Here is a 24,547-nt window from a genome sequence, read left to right as displayed (position 1 = left end):
CTGTGTGCTGTCACTTTATGGGATCAGTAAATTGAAGATGTCCATATACGTGGCTGTTTGATATATTGATAAAAAATGTTATATCCACAATATAATTTCAAATAGCTGTGGAGACCAGACTTAATGTTTGCCCACACGCTTGTTTGGCAGAACTTGTAGACAGCTGGATGGCAGTGCCCCAGTGGCAATGAGCTGATAACTTTAGCTTCATAGCCCAAAGGTTTGTGAGAAACTTTTTGCTATCTAATGGCAATTGTCTATGCATCAAAACAGCTGTGCCCTCCACCACCAGCTCACAGTGAGCACTGTTCAAGAAGAGATGTCCACAGATGTATTTTGGAGTGCAGTATCTCCTTGGACATAACTTTTGTAGATCTATCGAATGTACTAAGCATAGTTTGAGTTATTGCCAAAGTCATCAGAAAACTGATAGAATGAATTTTCCTTGGAAAGTGTGCATTTTTGATTCTTTAATCCCCGTGCATTTTCACGGTTTAAATACACCCTATGGCCGAGATACCAACAGTATATTTTTCACTAAAGTGAAATACAGCGGATGAATAACAGAAAATGCTGGAAGCGCTCAGCAGATCAGGAAACATTGGCAGAGAGACAGCTGATGTTTCGGGTCAATGACCTTTCATCAGAGCCCATATGCGTTTTTTGTGCTGAGCATCCTCAATTCATTGCAAATGTTCATTCATTTCACACTTCAAATCAGAACTAGGGTGAATGGCTGGATATTTTTTGCCAGACTACAAAAAAAAAGAGTATTCGTCACTGAGCTTGTCCTCCTCTCTGCCCCATTCCTGTTACCATTAATTATTCAGCGCTGTTGTGTGACACCCACCAGATTCCAAGCAAGGATAGAGTGACAATGCCCCTAGTGTTTGCAATTAACAAGCACTTATGGCTTGGCCCTATTCCAGAATTCCCTGAGTTACTTGTAGTGAAAATGTCGCGTATTTTGTTGGACCCCAGCATCTCTTCAGCTCTAAGCATTCCTGCAGATTTTAACATCAAAATCTCAAAAATAAAATCTTGATCTGGATTTATTCATAGATTTTTGGCTTCATTGATTTTATAGGTATTCATGGATTTATTTATGAATTTCTGATGGCTCTGGTTATTGCCTGTACTTTCAAATTAAAAGAATGTAGATTGCAAAATAATATTTACCCCATCATTCCACAAAATCTGCCTCGGGGGACCATTGCACAGCCTCACTCACCTCGCCCTCTTCTTTTGCCTCCCACCACTGCTACTACTTGGGAAAAGCCAACAAAGCTTTACAAAGTAAATTACTGTCTGTAAGTGTCCATATTGCCTTTCGAGGGCAATTAGAGTTAGGCAATAAATGCTGGCCTAGCCAGCGTCACTCACATCACATGAAAGAATATAAAAAAAATTAGAAGTATTTAGATGGATGTAAAATTCTTAGCTTGTATGGTTTTTTTATTGAACAGGCTGCAATGCAACATTTTGATTTTTGTTTTGCGCACTGGTAAAATTCACAGAAACATGTTGGGGTTTTGTTTATATCTTTTGTGCTAAATTTACATTGGAACAAGAGCCCCTTTTTATTTAGCCCCTTTTTAGCCTGTTTTGCCAATCTGCAAGATCATGGCTGATCTGTGACCTAATTCCATACACCCGCCTTCACCCCATATCCCTTAATACCTTTGGTTAACAACAGTCTATAAAATTAATAATTGATCTAACACCAATTGCCATTTGTGGAAGAGATTTCCAAACTCCTACTGCTACTATTTTGTTTGAAGAAGTTAAAAGCAAAATACTGCGGATGCTGGAAATCTGAAACAAAAACAGAAAATGCTGGAAAAACTCAGCAGGTCTGACAGCATCTGTGGAGAGAGAAACAGAGTTGATGTTTCGAGTCCGTACGACCCTTCTTCAGAGCTCTGAATGGTGAGCATGAAAAGTCGGTTGTTGTAAAAACCCATCCAATTCACTAATGTCTTTTAAGGAAGGAAGCTGCCATCCTTACCTGGTCTGGCCTGCGTGTGACTCCAGATCCACAGTAATATGGTTGATTTTTAACTGCCGTCTGAAATGGCACTCAGTTCAAGGGCAATTAGGGTTGGGCAACAAATGCTGACCTTGCCAGCATGCCCACATCCCATGAAAGAATACATTTTTAAAAATGTTGTAGACTTCCCAGCCAGCAGAAATAGTTTCTTCCAATCTACCCTATCTGTTCCCTTTAATATCTTGAAAAGTTCGATCAAATCACTCTTTCATGGAATACAAGCCTAGTTTGTATAATCTCTCCTTGTGTGTTAACCTTTGGGGACCAGGTATGTTTACACTGAATCTATGCTGCACTCAAGGTCAATATATCCTTTCTTAGCTGTGGTGCCCAGACTGTTCATAGTAATTAATTTAAAAGAAAACATTTCACCAGGTTAGACCAGTGTTATCGTAGTTCACAGCCATGTAGTTGAGAGCTGCATTTCGAAGCAGCCTGATGCCTGCAAGTACCCGACAGAGCTTATGATGGACGTTTCCTGTTGGTTGATCAACCATTCTCCTTGGAAAAGAGAGGATAAGAAAACAGCTCTGAAAACAGAAGGAAAGAAAAGTGAGAGAATCATTGATAACAATTGAAATAGGTCCCTGTCCTTGACTACAGTAAAACATTTATTAAATAAATATTGATGCTTTTAGTTAAATAATAATTCCCTTTCTCAGGGTAGGAATTCTGTTTAGCTACATTGGGTCAAGATTACTATTAAGGTAGTTATATCATTTCAATATTTTGGAAGAGCTCACCAAGTGTTACAATATTGTACCATTAGTCTCCTGGTATCAGCACACACTACAAATCTAAATAGGAGTCCTCTATTAGAAGCTTCAGAATATGAAGGATTCCAGTTTAAATGCCCTTTACAGTATCATTAATTCAGCAAAATGGTAATTTGACCATGATATACAAGATAGTGCCCGCACTCACTTGCTGCTTGCACCACATGACATCTTTTCATCATGCTGTTATCACACTTCTTAAGGCAACTTTTTCCACTCTGAATTTCTGTGTCTACATTTATCCTGTGTTTTGTCTGTAAACTTGTCACACTGTAATTCCACAGTCGCCTGGCTATTGGGTGACTTTGTGCCCTGTTACGCATGCGGTCCTTCCCTTAGATATATATTTAGCTAAGTGATCGGACCTTTTATGTTTAGGAATGTTCCCTAACCACCCAATATCCAACAGCACTTTAAGGTAACCCAGTGTTGACCATTACCCAAGCACTTTCACACGTGTTCTCCTTCAATCTCTTTCAAAGGCAGGCGAGAAACAGTTGGTTAGACAGGGCTTGAAATGAATCATTAGTTGCTTTCCATCAAGTGCTGAGCAAGAGCTATGATGAGAGTCACTTACATCTCTTCATATAATACCTGAACAAGTCAGGCATCCCACGTTAGTAGGTTAGCTTTATTAACGTAAACAAAATAATTCCGAGCTCATTTCCTACACACCAACTGTGTTATAGTTTGTGTTGGTCTAACCATCCATGTTGTCATCATTGGCAACCTTCCATCTACAAAAGATGATGGACATTCGCTAAACAATCCATTTAGGTGGGGTGTCTTCATTTGGTGCACCTTTGCTGATGGCTGAAGAGGCCTGTCTTTGAGAGGCAGGTTCTGCTACAAGTGTCACACATGAAGCTGCCAAGTGATGTGGGTGGTTGTTTTCAGTGTCGGTGCCTGTTGCCAAGTTGCTGTACCCACTGATCATCATGGTGGTACCCACAGGAGGTGTCGCCATTTTGCTCTTTCATCAGCTAGTGACTCCTGTTTGCGATAATCGATGTTTAGGGCCTTCATGTCATGTTTGCAAGCATCCTTAAAGTGGAGCTTTGTGAGTCCCACTGGTCGTCCTTGAATATGTGACCGTCTTCCAACCTGCGGACATGCCCAAGCCAACAAAGACCCTGCTTATGAGTGCTGACAAGATATGAATCATTTAAAAGGACTGTCGCATTTGTGATTTTGTCCTGTCAGGATATACGCCTAGTGTGCCGCAAAGATGGAAATTGTTGGAGCTTGATAGCTGTAAGTTATTCATGTTTGTATCAGTCATGCAACAAGGTGCTGAGAACACAGGCCTTATAAACCATCAGCTTGGTCCTAAGAGTCAGCTTGATGTTATTTCATGCACGTTTCATGAGTTGGCCAAAGGCGGTAGCTGCTTTCACTATGCGTGTATCAAGTTCTGCATCAAGGGACAGATTGTCTGTCACAGTGGTCCCGAGATAGCAGGTTTGCCAACCAGGATGTTACTTAGTGTGATCAGGAATGGAGATGCAACACCTTGTCCCGTGGCCATGATTTTCTTGATACTTACAGTCAGGGACAACACACCATAGGCATGGGAGAGACACTCTATGGTTCTTTGTAGCTCAGTTTCTATGTAGGCGGCTAGCACAACATCATCATTGTTGAGGAGTTCTCTGATCAGGATGCAATGTGTTTTTGTCTTTGCATTTAGTCTTGATAGATTGTAGAGCTTGCCACCTGGCCTAGTGTGCATGTCTTCCATATCTGGAGGAAAGGCAAAGGTCAGGTGCATGGTGAAGAAGATGCCAAACAGAGTGGTGGCTAGGACACAGCTCTGTTTCATTCCATTCTTTGCTCTGAAATTGTCAGAAATGGAACCATCAAACTGTAAAGTGCAGTGCATGTTGTCATGGAAGGAACAGATGAGACTGAGGAGCTTTGGTGGACAACCAATTTTCTGCAAATTCTTGTAGGTAGAGTCTTGCTCTGCTAATGGTGGTGAATGCCTCAATGAATGCCCCTGTTCCCTACTCTTTTCTTGCAGCTTGCATATCGTAAAGATCACGTCCACAGTAGATCTGCTGGCATGGAAACCACACCGTGCTTTGGGTACACTCGGTCTGCAAGTAAATTGAGTCTTTTAAGTATGAACCTAGCAAAGGCCTTTCCATGATGCTAAAGAGTGAGATGCATCTGTGGTATTGCAGTCTCCTCTGTCGCCGTTGCTTTTGTATAGTATAATAACTTTTGTATCGCATATCACCTGTGGAATGGAGTCTACTTTCCAGTAGAGAAGAAGAGGTCATAAAGGTGTGGCAATAAATGAGACTTTCCGTGCTCGAGTAGTTTGGCTGGGATTCCACCCTTGCTGGGTGCCTTTCTGTTTGCTAAGCAGCCTCTGGCCTTCTTGAACTGACAAGACAGTGGTTAGTGTCGCAGTCTGTGCTGTGATAGGTGCAGGTGTGGTGAACACTGGGCAAATTGTGCCTTCTCATGATGACCAGGTCCAGTTGGTGCCAATGTCCAGACCTTGGGTGACGACATGATACCTTATGTCTGCCCTGAAAGAAGGTGTTGGTGAAGTAGCATTCATGCATTAATTCAGGGCACAAAGATCAAGAAGGTGCTTTTCGTTATTGTTGATCTTGCCCTCCCCATGACGACCGAGGCAGGTCGGCCATGGCCCCAACATATGCATCGAACATCCTGGATGAACAGCCTCTCACCATTTGAATGGTCCTCAGAACGTCAGCTAGTGAGTGGTAGAAATGTTTTTTGTCTGAAATCCTGGTGTACAGAGTTGGTGTGTAGGCGCATATGATGTTGACTGCGCCACCATCAGATGATAGCCACAGGGAGGTGAGAGGCTCTGAAGATCCCACTGACTAACTAATTGACTGTGTCGCCTGGATTTTCACTTCACAATGGTCTTCCACGCCCTTCCCATGCTAGTAGAAGGTGTAATTAGCCTCTTGATTAAAGCCTGTGTTGGCTAATCTGGTTTCTTGTAGAACGGTGATATCGACATCATGCTTGTGTAGCTCACGGTCAGTCAGGGCATTCTTGTGTACACTTGCTTTACATCATAGCTCATTGTTCATGCCAAGGCACGTGATTCTCACATTCCAGCTTCCAAGCCGAAAGGCTACCTTTCTTTGTTTGCTGCACAGCCTAGGCATGGTTTTAGACTTGGACTTGCCCAGCATCTGTTTCCCTTTCTTGACCTCATAGGCAGCTATCCAGAGGAGAAATGAAAGCCTGTACGTCTGGGGCCTATTCGGTTGCAGTTGCCAGATATCATGTGGAATGAATCGAATTGGCTGAAGACTGGCATCTGCGATGCTGGGGACCTCTGGAGGAGGCTGAGATGGATCATCCACTCGTCACTTCTGGCTGAAGATTGTAGCAAATGCTTCAGCCATTTCTTTTGCACTGATGTGCTGGGCTCCCCCATCATTGAGGATGGGGATGTTTGTGGATGATGTGGAGCCTCCACCACCATTCAAGGCTGGATTTGGCAGGACTGCAGAGCTTAGATCTGATCCCTTGGTTGTGGAATCACTTAGCTCTGTCTATCACTTGCTGCCTATGCTGTTTGGCATGCAAGTAGTCCATGCAAGTTTCACTAGGTTGCCACCTCATTTTTAGGTGTACCTGGGGCTATTCCTGGTACGCCCTCCTGCACTCTTCATTGAACCAGGATTGATCCCCTGGCTTGATGGTAATGGTAGAGTGGGGAATATGCCGGCCATGAAGTTACAGATTCTGTTTGAGTACAATTCTGCTGCTGCTGATGGCCCACAGCACTTCATGGTTGCCCAGTCTTGAATTGCTAGACCTATTCCATTTAGCACGGTGGTAGTGCCACACAACACGATGGAGGCCTCAATGTGAAGGCGGTACTTGAGCACCAAGCTTTTGAAGGAGTCAGGAAATAAAATTGCAGCTGTCTGCCTGCATGTAAGCATCAACTCTCTCACCGCTGTATGTATAATGCTCTTGTGCTGCGACTCTCCCTCTTAATTAATGATCACAATTAGTTTTAAGTGCCCCATGGAACATTTATTGTATCATCATGTAAACTCCTGCCCAGCAAATTTTCATGGATGTGGAAAAATCCGGGGGGGAGGGGGTGTGGGGAGAGAAACTACCCCTGCAATTTCCCTAATATTAAAACAGAAAATGCTGCAAATATTCAGCAGGTCTGGCAGCATCTGTGAAGAGAGAAACAGAGTTAACGTTTCGGATCTGTATGACTTCTTCAGAGAGGAACCCTCCCTTCCGTTTCTCCCTCGCCTCTCTCTAACCTCTTTTCCCACCCGTATGCCTGCCCCATTTTTCCCTGTCCCTGCTTCCCCCTCTCTTTTCCTTCCCTCACCTCCTGCTCCGCATTTTCCCATTGATAGGTGCCGGTGAGCACAGAATGACAAGTTTGCATCAGTAGTTTGTTATAATTGTGGACAAAGAAATTTTTTTGATGAAAGTAGCGTTACAACTCCATAGAGACCTTTTAATAAGGTACATTGATTAAACATTACTTATTAGGCAACTAATACATTAAACTACAGGAAAAGTACTCCCTATTAACTTCTTCACACAACTGAAATTAATTTATTCATTTTACCACATTCTCAGCAGAAATGTATGCTTCTGTCTGAAATCCCAAGCTCCTGATTTAACAGGATCTTTTCTCCCTGTCCCTATCAGGATGAATCTCCCAGTGCCCTTTTAAACAAAGTCCCCTTCACTCAATCTTTTGTGCATAACCAAGTGGACTTCCAGTAATAAGATGCCCTCTGGTGATTTCTTGTTTTTTTTTTACTCTCCACAATCCTTGTTTCCTCGAACAGGGGTTCTGTCCTCACCTCTGCTTGGTGGTTAATCCGAGATCAGTCCATTTATCTGGCTTTGATATAACAGTGGCAGTTTTGGCCTTAATCCTCCAGATCCCTCAACCTGCCTAACTCTGAGAGTCGGCACAACAGCATGACCAGCTGCTGCCTCCTTTGTGTCAAGGTTTTAAAACTTGCACTCCACTTGGAAAAAGTTTCAGTTTAAGTTTCTGTTTCCATAATAAGCGCAGTCACATGGGATTAATGCCAGGTACATTTAGTATGAAGTCACATGGGTTTGTCTTTGGGCAGATTTAGCAGGAAGTCACATTCATTTTACGTTGATTCAAAGGAGACAGTTTAAAATATAACTGTCATATAAAGTCCAGCAGTCATGGCAAGAGAAAAATAAGGACAGAGGTATGACTCTTGAATGGAAGATTAATTATATCCGTGTGCTCTGTCCAGTTATCTTCCATTCTCTTAACCCTGTTTAGTTGGCCTGGTTTTGAATCCTCAAATGTGATGCCACAGAACTCTTCTATAGATATAATAGTTTCGATGTGGGTGGAATGATGACTCATGTTTGTTAAGAAAGCATAGTTCTGAAACAGTTAAATTATTTCTTTACTGCATGTACACATTCATTCTTGTTGTACTGAATAAAGTGATAAATACTTCTAAACATTAGAAATCCATGAAAGGGATGCTATTTGATTAATAAAAATAACAGATCTTGTAGGAAAGTTAAATTTGACTATTGGACATAGCTATGAATATCCCTTCTTTTGATATGGTAAAGAGTTCTAGTTATTTAATTTTTATGGAGTGTGTATTCAGTGCAGTTTATATTTTGTATAAGTTGATAAAAATCATAAGATTACTTAGACTAGACAAGGCAGGCATTCTGTTTTCCAGGCCAGGTCAAGGCTGGCACACAGGACAGTTTGATGGACTCCTTCTACAATGCAAAGAAAAACTTGGGGTGAGACTCTCATAGTGAATAAGTCACTGCAGATTCCTTAATCCTTCAAGCTGGATGACAAATTTCTTCCAAATTCTGAGGCAGAATGTGAAGACAATGGTTACAAGCACTGAGCGATTTCACAGGGCTTTGTGGTTAGATTTGACAATTTGCATGCTTCAGTCAGTCTTTTTCTGTAAGAACACGTGAAAGGATACAGGAAAAACACTGTTCAGCACCTTAATTCCTCTTCTCCTATGGAGAATATACAATCTACCCTTATCCCAGATCCCACCAGTCTTCTGAGATAAGATTCTGTCATAAAAATCTGTCAAATTTTTGCCTATCCTTATTATTGAACAGTGTGTCTTGCTGACTCTCATTGGACAAGATTTTTCTTAGATTGTCCCTTTCTTCATTATCTGAAGAGTATTTGACCATCTTGGCCCAGATCTGTTCTCAGAATCTCAATTAGAATTTCAAACTTGAATGCTTTTAATAATTTCCTTTTAAACCTAGTTATTATGGGTGAAAACTGAACCTCTCTTAAAATATCAGAATTCCTTTTAAGTTTAAATTGCAAAAAGAGATAATAGCCCATGTGATTCCAAACAGATGCCTGCCACACTGATCTGCAAAACTTACCTCTCAAAATGGAAAGTTGTAGTTTTAAAATAACTAATGGAAGTCAACCCGGGAGCTTGGGGAGCCTATACTTCCCTGTTGCTTTCTCCATGGCAACGCCTTGGCCAATCAGAGTGGACTTGCCAACCAATTAGCACCCGTTTCTCCTGTAGCATAAATTGATCTTTTGAAATTTGGCATTCTTGCATTTGTCCTGATCAGTGCAAGACAAAAAGCTTCGGCAACATGTCTCTTTTTCAGCAATTCGACAGCTCATTGTCCTCCAGTTATCCATATTCCAAAGTGCAAGGTTACTTAAGTGGATTCCACAATAGTTCAAGTCAAAGTTAATGTGACCTTCTAAAAATCTTGGTTCAAAAGAAATATACAATCTTAATTAAAATTATATAAATGTACTATATTATTAGAGAGTATTTTAATCTGAACTGCAAAATTTTGTCTTCTTTTAGGTCACATTGTTTATCTTGTAAAAGCCTACATCTCAAAGGCAGTGGTTCCCTGTAGGTTTAGTTCTTGTAACCATGTTTTCTCATTTATGGTGGTGCTTACTGCTTATATTCTAAATCAAATTGGTTTTATTTTCTACTTCCTGTTGAAATTAATTTTGTGTGTCAGACCAACAGGAAATCTAAGTCTTTTTTCACATTTTGCCCAGAGTTATGTGTTCCTTATTGTGCACCAGTAATTTCAAAATAAAATATTTTTCAAATGTTACCTGAGTAACGTTTTTGAAAATAAATGCTACATTACAATTTCACAGAGTTTGTCACTGTAATAATTTAATGTTTTGGAAATTTAATTATGGCTTGATTAGAAAAAGATTCACTTGCTGGCCTCCACAGCTCTTTGGACATAGAGGCCTATCATACTATTAGTTACATAGTATATGGAACACATAACATGAGAGCACTCAGATGACTGCACCTTGCAGCTGCCTTCAGCTGTTAAAACCTTCAGTATAATCCACAAATTCTTAATTTTTTTGCTTATGGCCTTTTTATTGCTTCCCCCTCCCCCCACTCCCAACTGTCTGTCCTATCCCTCTTGTCCATCACCTCAAGCCTCGGGGAAGGCCCATGGTCTCTGGGGCATTTCGGAGGTGTTGTACTTTCTTGTACTGACAAGCTGAACAGACGCACCTTGTTGGTTCGACCCCTCAGCAAGCAAGATCCTTTCAGTCATTTCTCTGGCTTCTTTCCTCCTGTAAGAAATAAGTTAAATTACTATTACTGATTTAGTCTTTTAATAGCTTTTTAATCTGTAAATATTTATTGCATATACATATATTCCTCAATTTGTAACAATGATTAATCGCTAATTTACTTCCTTGAGTAGAACCACAGCCTACTTTTTAAACATGCAATTTCTCCTGTTTAGCGGACAAGGAGCACAAAATAATTTTGATGATGACATAAATGACAGAAATCAAGCCTTGAGCTGTCACAATCGTACTATTCAAATCTATTGAGATGAAAGAAAGACTTGAATTTATATCACACCTTTCACATTGTCAGGATGTCCCAAAGCATTTTACAATCAGATTGTAGTCACAGTTGTAATGTAGGCGATGTGGCAGCCAGTTTGCACACAGCAGGGCCCCACAAATAGCAAGGCAATAGTGACCTGGTATTCTGGGTTTTTTTCAGTGATGTTGATTGAGGGCTAAATGTTGGCTAGGACAACACGTTTAATGCCCCTATTCTTAGAAATAGTGCCACGGGATACTTTGCGCCTGCCCGTGAGAGGGTTTAAGATCTCATCTGGTAGACTACACTTCTGACAGTGCAGCACGGCCTCAATACTGCATTAAAGTGACAGCCTAGACTGTTGTGCTCATGTCTGTGGAGTGGGACTTAAACCTAAAACTTTCTGACTCAGAAACATAAGTGCTACTCACTGAGCCAAGGCAAACACAATGGCTGAACAGAGGCACGGAAGGAGACTATTTGGCCCATCAATTATATGTCGGGTCTCTGGAGAGTGATTCAATCAGTCCCCATTCCCCTGATCTATCCCCGTAGCCCTGCAAGTTTATTTCTCTCAAGTGTCCATCAAATTTCCTTTTGAAATCATTCAATGTGTGGTGCCCAAAGTTGTTCAGGGTACTCCAGATGTGGTCTAACCAGGGTTTTACATAGTTGAAGAATAGCTACTACCCACTGTATCTAGAGGACCGGAATATAAAAAAAAACATTCCATTTCAGCTGGCCTGAGACAAATGTAACCTCAGGCCAGAAAGATGACTGGAGGCAAACATCGACTGAAGGAGCACCAGTAGGAAAGGATGCACATTTGCAGGTATCATAGAGAGGCGGAGGCATAGTGGTAATGTCACTGGACTAGTGTTCCAGAGACCAAGGGTAATGCCCTGGGGGCCTGGGTTCGAATCCCACCACGCCAGATGGTGGAATATGACCTTAATAAAAAATATCTGGAATTAAGTCTAATGATGACAATGAAACCATTGTCAATTGTTGTAAAAACCCATCTGGTTCGTTAATGTCCTTTAGGGAAGGAAATCTGCCATCCTCACCTGGTCTGGCCTAAATGTAACTCCAGACCCACAGCAATGTGGTTAACTCTTTAAAAATGCCCTCTGAACAAGGTGGGCAATAAATGCTGGCCTAGCCAGTGACACCCACATCCCATGAACAAATATATTTTAGAAATGGGGAGCAGAGTACAATATAAGAGTAGGGAGGCACAATGATCTTTTTGTAAGTAGTCACCCTGACCTCCAAGAATAGACCCAGTTAACAATAGGATACAGTGGATGCTGGAAATCTGAAATAAAAGCAGAAAATGCTGGAAATACTCAGTCGGTATGAGAGCAACCGTGGAAAGAGAAAGAAGTTAATATTTAACTACTTTAACCCTTGGCCCTTACCAGCAGGATCCCTTCACTATTTCACTGTTGTGTATGGTGAAGCAAGGGAACAAGTTAGCTTAAGGTGTGCTTAGTCAATTTAATGGAGCAGTAATACCTGTAGAGCTGAATATTCCCAGACATTTTAAAAGGAAAGCACTTGGAACAGGTGTAGAAGTAATTTTAAAACAAAGATTCTTTCTCAGCAAATGGTATTTGCAACTGGAAGCGAGTAATGAAACCCATTAAAATAAGTTTCTACTCAAAGTAAATCAGAGCTTCAGTTGCAGTAGTATTCGTGTTTTCATTTAAAAGTAGGGCCCACCTGGTGCTACACAAGGAAGCAATTTGCTTGTCTATGAGACTTTGAAAATGGAACTTTCATTTTTATATATTTAATGCAGATGCTTATGCTTGCTGCTTAAAATGAACAACTTTAAAACTGTCTTAACATTAATAAGCATGGTTATTATAATGCTAATGTTTCCTCAGTTTTATTTGACATAAGTGTACAATGTCCCATTATTGATTTGTGGTATATAAATTGTAATGCAGATGGCAGCCAAACTTTTAGAAGGCTCCCACCAGCAGCATGGATTCCTTTCTGTTACTTACACCAAAGCCGTAACACGGAACGTCAGGCACAAATTAACATCGAGGCCGGAGCGGGTTTCACGTAGCCTCCACAGGGTGACGGAGGGCGTCATAGACAGTTCTCCCCAGTACCTTCACGAGATCCTCCTCAGTGCCCAGCCATTCGATGTCGTGCTCTCTTTCCCACTGATTCACAACGTGGCAAAGATATTCCAAGCAAAGTTGCCAAAGAAACCAAAGGCAAAGAGGAAATCAACAGGCCAACCAATGAGGGCCTATGGCCTGACATCTCGAGAGTTGCCACTTATTTATATCAACACAAGTGTTGTCCGAGTATTTTTTCCCAAAGGAGAAGATGAGCAGGAGGAAGGAGGTAATGCATTGCGAAGTGTCTCTAAAATTGTAAAAATTGCTAACTATATGCTGAATTTGACTCTTTCATTCCTTGTCCTCCTTGTCTCCATGTCTCAGGAAGAATTTAGGCATAACACTTCACTTGATTCAAATCCTATCTCATGCAGTAGCTGAGTCAAATGGTGAATGCCAGTAGGTTAACACAATAACATTTTGCCCAATAAATGAAGAAGATTGGATGTAGTGATGCATCTTTATACTTAAGAAACATCTCACTAAGGATAATGCTGTTGCTGTGCCCTTAATACCATTTCCTCTGGTGGCGAACCAAGGATGAGGGGGCATAATCTTAAAATTAGAGTTAGACCATTCGGGATCCATTTCCTCACACAAAGGATCATGAAGATCTAGAATTCTGTCACCCCCCCCCCCAAAAAAAGCTGTGGATGTTGAGTAAATTGAGCCTTTCGAGACTCAGGATTGGTAGGGTTCTGTTAGGTAAGGATATCAAGAGGATATTGGAACTAAGGCAACTAAATAGAGCTAAGGTGCAGCTCAGCCATAATATAACAGAATGACAGAACAGCCTCAAAGGGCTGAATGGCCTTCTCCTGTTACTATGATTGCTGTTTCTTAATATCAATAGTAGGGGCTTATGTGCTACTTAAAATGTATAATTATGAATAATTCTGCAATTTGTGCTTACAACGGAGACAGCATTATGGCCAATAGAACGTATGAACATACAAAATAGAAGCGGAAGTAGGTCATTCGAGCCTGCTTCGCCACTTAGTAAGATTAGGGCTGATCTGTTTGTGTTTCAAGTTCCACATTTCCATCTAACCTCCCCGCCCCGATAATTTTTTATTCCCTTGCCTAACAAGAATTTATTTACCTCTGGCTTAAAAATATCCAGTGATCCTGCCTCCACTGCCTTCTGAGGCAAAGTGTTCCAAAGTTGCACAACCCTGACAGAAAAAAATTCTCCTCATCTCTGCCCTAAAAGGGCAACCCCTAATCTTAAAACATTATCCCTTAGTTCTGCACTCACCCACAAGAGGAAACACCCTTTCCACGTCCACCTTGTCACGACCATTCAGGATTTTATATACTTCAGACAAGTCACCCCTCACTCTCCTAAACTCCAGTGGAAATAAGCCTAGTTTTTCCAACCTTTTCTCATAAGACAACACACTTATTCTAGCTATCCTCTGAACCGCCTCCAATATCAATATATTAATATCAATAGTAGGGGCTTATGTGCTACTTAAAATGTACAATTATGAATAATTCTGCAATTTGTGCTTACAATGGAGACAGCATTATGGCCAATAGAACGTATGAACATACAAAATAGAAGCGGAAGTAGGTCATTCGAGCCTGCTTCTCCACTTAGTAAGATTATGGCTGTGATCTGTTTGTGTTTCAAGTTCCACATTTCCATCTAACCCCCCCTACCCCCCCTTAAATAGACTGAAGCTGCACGTGATATTCGAGATGTGGTCTCACCAATGCATTGTTTAAATGAAGCATACATCCTTACCTTTATGTTCAATTCCTCTCGTAATAAAGAATAACATTCCATTAGCCTTCTTGATTACGTGCTATAACTTTTTGTGACTCATGCACTAGAACACCTAGATCCCTCTGCACCTCGGAATTCTGTAGTCGTTCTCCGTTTAAGTAATATAGCACAGTCCCACCATTTGTGACCTCCTTGTTCGTGAATTCACTTCCCGCGCTTTCTACTTTGTAGACAGCATCGCTCAACGCATGAGAAATGCTCACTTATCCACGGTTTCTTCTCTCTCTCTTCCTTTCCCGGGGAGACGGCAGCCATGATGGAGAGTCCAGAGCTACAATAACGTCCCTATTCAATTTTAAATCTTCACTAGTATCTAACCTAACTCTATCCCTATGTGTTTTATAAACCTGTCCCCTAGTTTTCCCATCCCTATGATTTTTAACTAACCCTTTCGAAAGAATTCAAGGAATCCAAGCACATTGCATGTTTTGGTAATCGCATGCCAAGAGCGATGACACTATGCTCAGAGGCTCCTCCATCTGTCCTGTACAGATACTGCACTGTATTTTTGCTGCAGAGCTCAGTACTGTCCTTGCCTAGCTGGAACAGATCTAATTGAAACCCACTGAAAAACATCCCCTTCGAGATTTTGCCGTTTGCGAGATATCGTGGGAACATAACCCCCATGAATGGTGGGACTTTACTGTGCTCTGCTTTTTTATTCTTCCAGCCAAAATGAACAACTTTACAATTTTCCACATTATATTCCATCTGTCAGATTTTTTCCCACTCACTCAACCTATCTATGTCTATCTGCAAACTCCTTATGTCTTCTTCACAACATACTTCCTACCTGCCTTTGTGTCGTCTGCAGATTTAGCTACCATGCCTTCACTCTCCTTATCTAAATCATTGATGTAACTGGTTGAGGCCCCAGCACAGATCCCTGAAGGACTCCACTCGTCACATCCTGCATACTCTCTGTTTTCTGCTAGCCAGCCAATCTTCTATTCCATGCTAATATGTTATCCCCTGCACCATGAGCTTTTATTTTCTGCAATAACCTTTGATGTGGCACCTTATCAAAAGCCTTCTGGAAATCCAAGTACAGTACATCTACAGGCTCTCCTTTATCCACAGCACATGTTACTCCTTCAAAGAACTCTAATAAATTAGTTAAACATGATTTCCCTTTCATAAAACCATGCTAACTCTTTCTGATTACCTTGAGCTTTTCTAAGCTCCCAGCAGAGCCTCTTTACTAACTGATTCTAGCACCTTCCATATGACAGACATCAAGCTAACTGGCCTATAGTTTCCTGTTTTCTGCCTCCCTCCCTTCTTGAATAGAGGGTTATATTTGCTACTTTCCAGTCTGATAGAACCCAATTAACATCAACGCATTTACTACCTCATTAGCCACCTCTTTTAAAACCTTAGGATGTAGTCCGCCTGGACCCGGAAACTTGTCGGCCAGTAGCCCCCTCAGTTTAGTTTGCTCAGTACCGCTTCCCTAGAAATTGTAATTTCACCAAGTTCCCCTCTCCTTTCCACCTCCTGATTTACAGCTATTACTGGAATGTTTTTTGTATCCTCTATAGTGAAGACAGAAGCAAAATATTTTTTCATTTCATCTGCCATTTCTTTATTATCTACTATTAAGTTTCCCATTCTCACTCTGTAGAAGACCAACACTCACTTTACTTTACTCTTTTAAATACCTGTAGGAACTCTTGCTATCCATTTTTACTTTTCTAGCTAGCTTCCTCTCATACTCTAATTTCTTTCTTCTCATTAAACCTTTAGTCATTCTCTGCCGTTCTTTATATTCAAACCACTCATCTGACCCACTCATCTTTGCTTTTTCCTTAAGTTTTATGCTTTCCCTAACTACTTTAGTTAACCACAGGCAATGGGTCCTCCCCTTAGAATTTTTCTTCATAGTAGGAATATTGAGTATTCTGAAATATCCCCTTAAATGTCTGCCACTGCTCCTCTATTGCTTATCCCCTAGTTCACTATCCCAGTTCACTTCAGCTAGCTTAGCTTTCATGCCCACATAGTTGCCCTTATTTAAGTTTAAAATATTAGTCTTAGGCCCAGTCTTCTCTCTTTCAAACTGGAAGTAAAATTCAATCATATTGTGGTTGCTGCTACCTAGCGGGTGGGGGGGCCTTTACCCTGAGGTCATTAATTAATCCTGTCACATTACACAATACCAAGTCTAATATAACCTGCTCCCTCATGGTTCCACAACGTGCTGCTCAAAAAAACTATCTCAAAAGCATTCTATGAACTCCTCATCCAGGCTACTACTGCCAATCTGATTTTTCCAGTTTATATATAGATGAAAGCCACCCATAATTAGTCATTCCTTTATGCCACACACCTGATATATCTTGTATACTTTGTCCTACATTGTGATTACTGTTTGGGGTCGTTTAGACTACTCCTACTAGTAACTTCTATCCCCTACTATTCATCATTTCCACCTAAACCGATTCTACATCCTGATCTCCTGAACCAAGGTTATCTCTAACTATTGTACAAATGCCTTGATTAACAGTGCTACCTCTCTACCTTTATCTAGCTTCCTATTTTTCTTGAATGTCATATGCCATTCAATTTTCAGGATCCAATCCTTGTCATCCTGCAGCCAATGTACTCCATTAATTTGTTTATTTTGTAATGAATGCTACACTGATTCAGATACAGAGCCTTTAGTTTTGTTGTTTTTTTGTTATGATATGGCAGGTGGTAATTGCCAGGCTGACCAAATCCACAAGGGAAACCTGGCACGCTATCACAATGATTTTGCAATTTGTATTTATTACAAGAAGGCTTGTGCACTGAGGTCATCGGTAATGGGCTGAATTTTGCCGTCGGCAAGCAGTGGGTGGGGCCCACTCGCTGACGCGCAAAATGACGCGGGATGACGTCAGGGGTTCCCCCCGACATCATCCCGCCTCATTTAAATCTTCAGGAAGGCGGGGGCACAGCGAAATCAGTTGTGCGCCCGCCGACTTGTCAATGGCCAATTGATGCCATTGACAGGATAATTAAAACAATTAAAGGACCTGCCCGTCCAATCTTAAGGTTGGTGGGCAGGCCAGGAGCCCCAACGGGCTTCTGAAAAAACATGAAACCTCATCCACGGCCGGGATGAGGTTTCATGTAGGGTTTAAAAAACTTTAATAACGTTTTAGTGAAATTTATTAACATGTCCCATCTCGTGTGACATTGTCGCATAAGGGAAACATGTTAAGGATTTTTTTATTTTTCTATTTTAATGTTTGAACAACTTTCAGCGGTCTCCCTGAGGCAGCACTTAGCCTCAAGGAGATGTGTGCTCTTTCGTGCGCATGCGCGAAAGAGCGCACTCTCGCATTTGGGGAATCCTCCCCGCCCACACAGGAAGCACATAGGCCCGCTTAACTGGCCCGCCCACTTAAAATGGCAGCAGGGCCCGCTTCTCCGGCGGGGATCGGCTCCCCGCCCGCCGAAGATTGGGTTGGGCCCGCCCGCCCGGTGGGCAGAAAATTCTGCCCAATGAGTCCACTACCACCTTTAGAGATTTTAAAGATTAAATTAAAAAATGTATTAACAAAAGAAGAACAAACTTAAACACATGGAAGATTACAATTAGACAGTTGTAATAGCTCCCAAAATTTCTACTTAACCAGGCTCCCAACTACACACCCACTTTAAGGCAACAGTCCAAATAGACTCCAAATTTATAAAGTCATCCAGCAATTTTACCACAAGCACCCACTGGACAATGGACTTCTAAAGGCTCTTAACACGACTTTGGTTACTGAAACAGCAAATTTCTTCAGGGTGGCTAGAGGCTTTTACCCCAAGTCTGTTTCACAGAGTCACCTTTCCAGATCTCTCTCAGCCACATCTCACACAGCCTTCCATCCTTCTTTAAATATATTTCTTTCTTTTTGATCTGTAAATCCCATTGTTTCAACTTGTCTTTAGAAGTTAGTTTTCCCAGAATGCAAAAATATTTCATGTTATCATTATGGCCAGCACTTGTGGGAAAAAAACAACATAATAACCTTGCCTTATTTATCCTGCCAGTTGTAAACATTTTCCATGGCCTTTGAAAATCAAACACCTCTCCACTGATCTAAAATGCAAATTTCATTCACACCATCTCTGCTGAGGCCTCATCCAAGCTTACTCATCTCAATCTCAAATGCCTGTTTTACACCACACTTCTTTGATAATTTAAACCTTGCAGTCTAACCGTCTCTAGCTTAATTAAATTAGCCACATACACACAACCATACACACACATAAGCATGCTTTAAAGCTGCTTCATCAATGACCTTCCTTTCATCGTAAGGTCAGAAGTGGGATGTTTGCTATTGATTGCATTGTGTTCAGCACCATTTGCGACTCCTCAGATACTGAAGCAGTCCATGTCCAAATGCAGCAAGACCTGGACAACGTCCAGGCTTGGGCTGACAAGTGGCAAGTAACATTCGTGCCCCACAAGTGTCAGGCAATGGCCATCTCCAACAGGAGAGAATCCAACCATCGCCCTTTAATGTTCAATGGTGTTACCGTCACGGAATCCACCACAATCAACATCCTGTGGGTTACCATTGACCAGAAACTGAACTGGACTAGCCATATAAATACTGCGGCTACAAAAGCAGGTCAGAGGGTAGGAAACATGCGACAAGTAACTCACCTCCTGACTCTCCAAAGCCTGTCCACCATCTACAAGGCACAAGTCAGGAGTGTGATGGAAAAGTCCCCAATTTCCTGGATGAGTGCAGCTCCCACAACACTCAAGAAACTTGACACCATCCAGGACAAAGCAGCCCACGATTGGCACCATGTCCACAAATGTTCACCCTTTCCACCACCAACGCACAATAGCAGCAGCGTGTACCATCTACAAGATGCACTACAGGAATTCACCAATGCTCCTTAGACAGCACCTTCAAAACCCACGAGCACTACCATCTAGAAGGACAAGGGAAGCAGATAGATGGGAGCACCACCACCTGGAAGAACCCTTCCAAGTCACTCACCATCCTGACTTGGAAATATATCACCGTTCCTTCATTGTCACTGGGTCAAAACCCTGGAACTCCCTTCCTAACAGCACTGTGGGTGTACCTACACCACATGGACTGCAGCGGTTCAAGAAGGCAGCTCACCACCACCTTCTCAAGGGCAACTAGGGTTGGGCAATAAATGCTGGCCCAGCCAGCAAAGTCCACATCCCATGAATGAATTTAAAAAAAATATCCCACAATAATGTAAGGAAAAATATGATAGTTCCTTGACATTAACTTTGTAACATCTAGACTTGACTGATGGTGTATTCTTAGGTTTCTTTTTCTCTGACCTTTCCTGCCATTCTCTGAGCCTCATTTCCCATATTACTATTTTCCTCTCTTAGCTTGTTTCTACTGTTTGATAAATCACATCTTTCCACATTTTATCCCTTTCCCCTGCTATTTAATTTAAAACTCCCTCCACTTCTATAGTTATATGGTTTGTGAGAACACTGGTTCAGATGTAGACCATCCCAATGGTACATTCCCCACTTTCCCCAGTACTGGTGCCATGCCCTACAAACTGGAACCCACTTCTCCCACACTAGTCTTTGAGCCACGTATTCATGTCTCTAATTTTATGCACCCTGTGCCAATTTGCATGCTACTCTGGTAATAACCCAGTGATTATAACTTTTGAGATTCTGCTTTTTAATTTAGTGCCTAGCTCCTCATTCTCTCTATGCGGAACCTTTTTCCTAGTTCTACCTATGTTGTTGGTACCTACGTAGACCATGACAACTGGAACCTTTCCCTCCTGCTGCATGTTCCTCTCCAGCCCTGAGCAAATGTCTCAAACCCTGGCACTGGGCAGGTAACACAGCTGAGTTGACTCTCGCTCTTTGCTGCAGAGAACAGTGTCAACCCCCTTCACTATACTGTCCACTACTACCACTGCATTCCTTTTTGCTCCCCCCTCTTGAATGGTTTCCTGTACCATAGTGCCACAGTCAGTTTTCTCATCCACCCTGCAGCCCCCATTCTCACCCAAACAAGCTGAGAGAACCTCAAATTGGATAATTGTATAGGCTGACACTCTTGTACCCGTGCCCTCTGGGTCCCCTTACCTTCCTCACTTGCAGTCACACTCTCCTGTCCCTGACCACTGACCAAATCAGAAGACCTGATCCTAAATGGTGTGACCGCCTCCTGGTACAAAGCATCCAGGAGACTTTCCCCCTCCCTGATGTGTCACAGAGTCTGCAGCTCAGCCTCCAGCTCAATGACTCTGAGCCAAAGTTCCTCGAACCGTAAACACTTACTGCAGACATGTTTGACCTGGATCACATTGGCATCCAGGAGCTCTCACATGCTGCTGCCTTAACACATTAAGGATGGCAGGACAAGTGATGTGTTTCATTAATTGCTTACTTATATCATTCACTTATTTTTCTTTTTTATATTTTTTATTAACTTTATCACCAATTTGCATACTTTTTTAACCTTAAAAACAGAATAGACCTTAACCACTTACCAAACAGCTCCTTTCCCTATAGTAGAATAAGAACCAATTCCTAAAGGGTGGGAAAGGTGGAAAAGGCAAAAGGAAACAAACACCTCGCCCCCTGCCCCCAGCCCGAATATCCAAACTCTCAGGTTTGCCCTCAGTTTCCTCAGCTGCACTCGATTGCTGTAATTTAATCAGTCAGAATCACAATTAAGCTCTCCCAGCAAAACATTCGAACCGACCTATTGTCTATACTGTGAGAGAAAACCCCTCCATTTGTAATATAAGTGAAAAAGGAACAAAGATAATGAATGTTAAAAATTAACCGGTAAGAATGTTTAGAAAGGCCAATTGATTTCTGATCCAAACCTAACATATATTCTGAGAAAGTTGTTGAAATAAAGAAGGGCTAGGGATAAAGTCAAATAATGCAAATGCAATCACACTAATAGATGTGCTCTCTTTTCAGTGAATAAAATACCCGAATATGGGTAATGAAACTTTGCAAAACAGATAGCAAAGGGTGAAGAGATTAATTCATTGGTGATATTAACATGTTGGAGTCTTGATGCAACTGTGGATTGCATCTCATTGAGAATGTATCTGGGAAGGTATATGAGAATTCAGGAGAAGTATCTTTACCCTGTGAGTGGTAAGAATGTGGAACAAGGAGTAGCATAGATTCACCTAAGGAGAACCTAGGTAAATACATGAATGAGAGAGGAATAAAAGGATAGTGTTTGATCAGGTAGGTTTGGAGAAGACCCACGTGGAGAATAAACACCAGCAGAGGCCAGTTGGGTCAAATGGCCATTTCTGTGCCATAAATTATATGTAACTTTTTAGATGTATTTTCATTGCAGCTGAGGAATGGAAATCACTAAAATGTTCGTTCAATTTTTTACTAAAACCAGCAAATATCACTTATTTGTGGTTTGCACGTTATGGAGCACTAAGCCTGGTGAGCAGATAATGAAGAGGTTGAATCTTGTTAGCCTAGGAAGCAGTAGCAGATCTGCTGTATTAAATGAATTCTAGTCAGCAAATTTATAGTATTTGATGTCTGCTTTCAGACTCTTCTTACACAATGCAGTTGACAGCGACACCAGATCAGTAATGAAAGGAAAAGCCCACCAGGGAAGAGTAGGTTGGCAGGTTGCCAGAATATTAGATTGTATTTGAAGGTGGAGATATCAATTAAAATAGTATTTTCAAAGATTGAACTTTAAACTAGACCAGACACTAGTGTCATACTCTATTTGTTTAACTTGAGTAATGTTTGGAGAGTGGAGAACTCTTTTGATACTGATCGATTCAGTGCTGAAACAATTAACCAGCAATAAGACTATCTATATCAATCTCAAAAAAAAAATTGTGACCCAAATGTCGTAAGTTATCTAAAAATTAATCGGGAGTTATTTTGCGGTGGGGCTTTGTTGTGATTGGATTTTGAGATGAATGCCCAATAAATGTGTTTCACTTTATCTATCTTTTGCCATTGTACACTCAGTTCATACCCTAAGTTGCTGCATCCCAATAACTTCAATAATTAAATATTGCTAATCGTAAAAGGGAAGTGAATGAAAGCTGAGCTGTGTAAAATATTTCCTAATAAAACATGTGATCAGGAGAAGCAGGACAATTCTACAGTTTTGTCTTTCACAAAATTAGAATGTTTCTTTAGTTGTGTGTTCAAGTAGTAGAATGTCTTGATGAGAAAGTTACTGTTGTATCCCTTTGTATACAGCATTAAGGCCATAACAGCATTACCATTGCTTCTGTATACTTGAATTAAATTAGAATTTACAAGCTTGTTATGTCCATTTTCTCATTTGAAATGCAGGGGCTCCACAGATGAAAGAAGATACTTTGGTTCTTAAAATTGGCTCAGTGTGCATGGCTCCACAGGCTGATAACCCCCTTGGAAGGACTGTTCTGAGGAAGGACATTTACCAGTAAGTAAATCTGACAGGAGCCACTGTTTGTAAATTTTTTGAGTGAAGTCTGGGTGAAGTATCATTGTGCGTATGCGCTTAGTACCACGTTCCACAAAATTGACTTCTGCATTTTGACTATTTTACTCAACTATAAATAAATGCAAATTCCATATCATCCACTATACCATGTTACCCCTAAAATTGTAGACCAGTGCACGTTTTTAAAAAAAAGCTATTTTCTTGATTTAAAGTTAGCATCATTCCCCACTTAACCTTTGTTCTCCTTTGTCAAGAATAATGGATGGGGCGTGTGCAGAGATCTCTTTCAACCAGTGAAGGAATGGATCCCTTGTCACACCCGCCTGTTAGGTTTACCACTATTTGCTCTCTTCATCCCAATGCAAACCAAGCTTTTACTGAAATTACTTTCTAGGGATGCTCAAGCAGGAGAATGTAAGTTTAACTTGTACTTTATGGTCTTTTCAATTGTAATTCTTAACAATCTTCTCTGCCAATTTTTTTCACTTCGCTTCCCCTCTTTTCAGAAGACTTTGAGGTAGAATTGACCTTATTTCAGCCACTTTATAGGTGTAAAACTGGACGAACAAGGGCTAGTTTCAGGATTTGAGGTTCTGCACCCAAGGGATGCTTCAGAGCTGTCTGACCCAATTTTGGGTTTGGTGATTTTTCAGGAGTCCATCAGCTTGCTTAATACAGGTGTTAGTTAAGTAAATGAACAGCCTACGATCTAATCTAGGCCACATCACCAAAATTTGATAATGGGCCAACTCCACCTGGGATTCATTAGTGGTTGTTAGTCAACCGACACCATAGTGTTTGGCTACTGCTCAACACATTGCTGCATTCCTCTCTGGGATTTTTAAACTGGTGAAGGCATGGTAAGTAGCCCAAAATTAATCTCCTGAAACGGAAGAGCTGTCGCTGGAGGAGCACTGGACACCAGCTCACTCAGTTGGTATATTTATGAGGCTTAACTTGACAGCTTCCCAGGAAGGGGAAGGTAATTATTATTATGATTATTGGCTACCCTCACTGGGTCTGCCCTGACTGAGCTGGGAGAAGACGACCTGCTTTGGGAGCCTGATATCTGACCAACCCAACGATGGCAGATGATCATAGCCTCAAAGATTATGGTGCCTGCTTGTGAGAGGACACTGATGTTTGTGCGTCTGTCCTCCCACTTAATGGGCAGGATTTTGCCTTTGGTGGGTGTGTGCGGGGGCAGCCAGGAAGCCCGCGATCAGCTCCACACCACGATTTCACGTGGGTGGGCCAATTAAGGCCCGCTCTGCCTGGATCGCAAGCGGCAGCGCTCAGCACTGCCTGTGTGGGTGGGGGGAGGAGGGAGAGCCAGGCCTAACGCACAGTTCGCACATGCGCGAGAAAGAGTGCTTCAATCACTCTGAGGCACAGAGCTGCCTCAGGGAGATTGAGGTGCTTTTTAAAAAAATTAATAAAGACAGTAAAAATTTAATA

The 24,547-nt window shown here is 41.6% G+C and overlaps 1 protein-coding gene across 3 annotated transcripts in view; it reads left to right on the top strand.

Annotated features, from left to right (window-relative positions):
* vps13b (vacuolar protein sorting 13 homolog B) overlaps positions 1-24,547 on the top strand; it is a 1,109,808-nt gene that overhangs the window by 776,710 nt on the left and 308,551 nt on the right. For 2 of the 3 annotated variants that reach the window (XM_078541119.1, XM_078541118.1), the window contains exons 28-30: positions 8,556-8,622; positions 12,668-13,079; positions 22,957-23,068. In XM_078541119.1, the coding sequence (XP_078397245.1) occupies positions 8,556-8,622; positions 12,668-13,079; positions 22,957-23,068 (591 nt within the window). Of the gene's footprint in view, positions 1-8,555; positions 8,623-10,307; positions 10,450-12,667; positions 13,080-22,956; positions 23,069-24,547 lie in introns of all 3 variants that reach the window. The other variant, XM_078541117.1, reaches the window with a different exon arrangement.

Source organism: Cetorhinus maximus, chromosome 4 (genome assembly GCF_964194155.1).
Source record: "Cetorhinus maximus chromosome 4, sCetMax3.hap1.1, whole genome shotgun sequence".
Lineage (NCBI taxonomy): Eukaryota > Metazoa > Chordata > Chondrichthyes > Lamniformes > Cetorhinidae > Cetorhinus > Cetorhinus maximus.
This window is presented reverse-complemented; position numbering and strand designations above follow the sequence as displayed.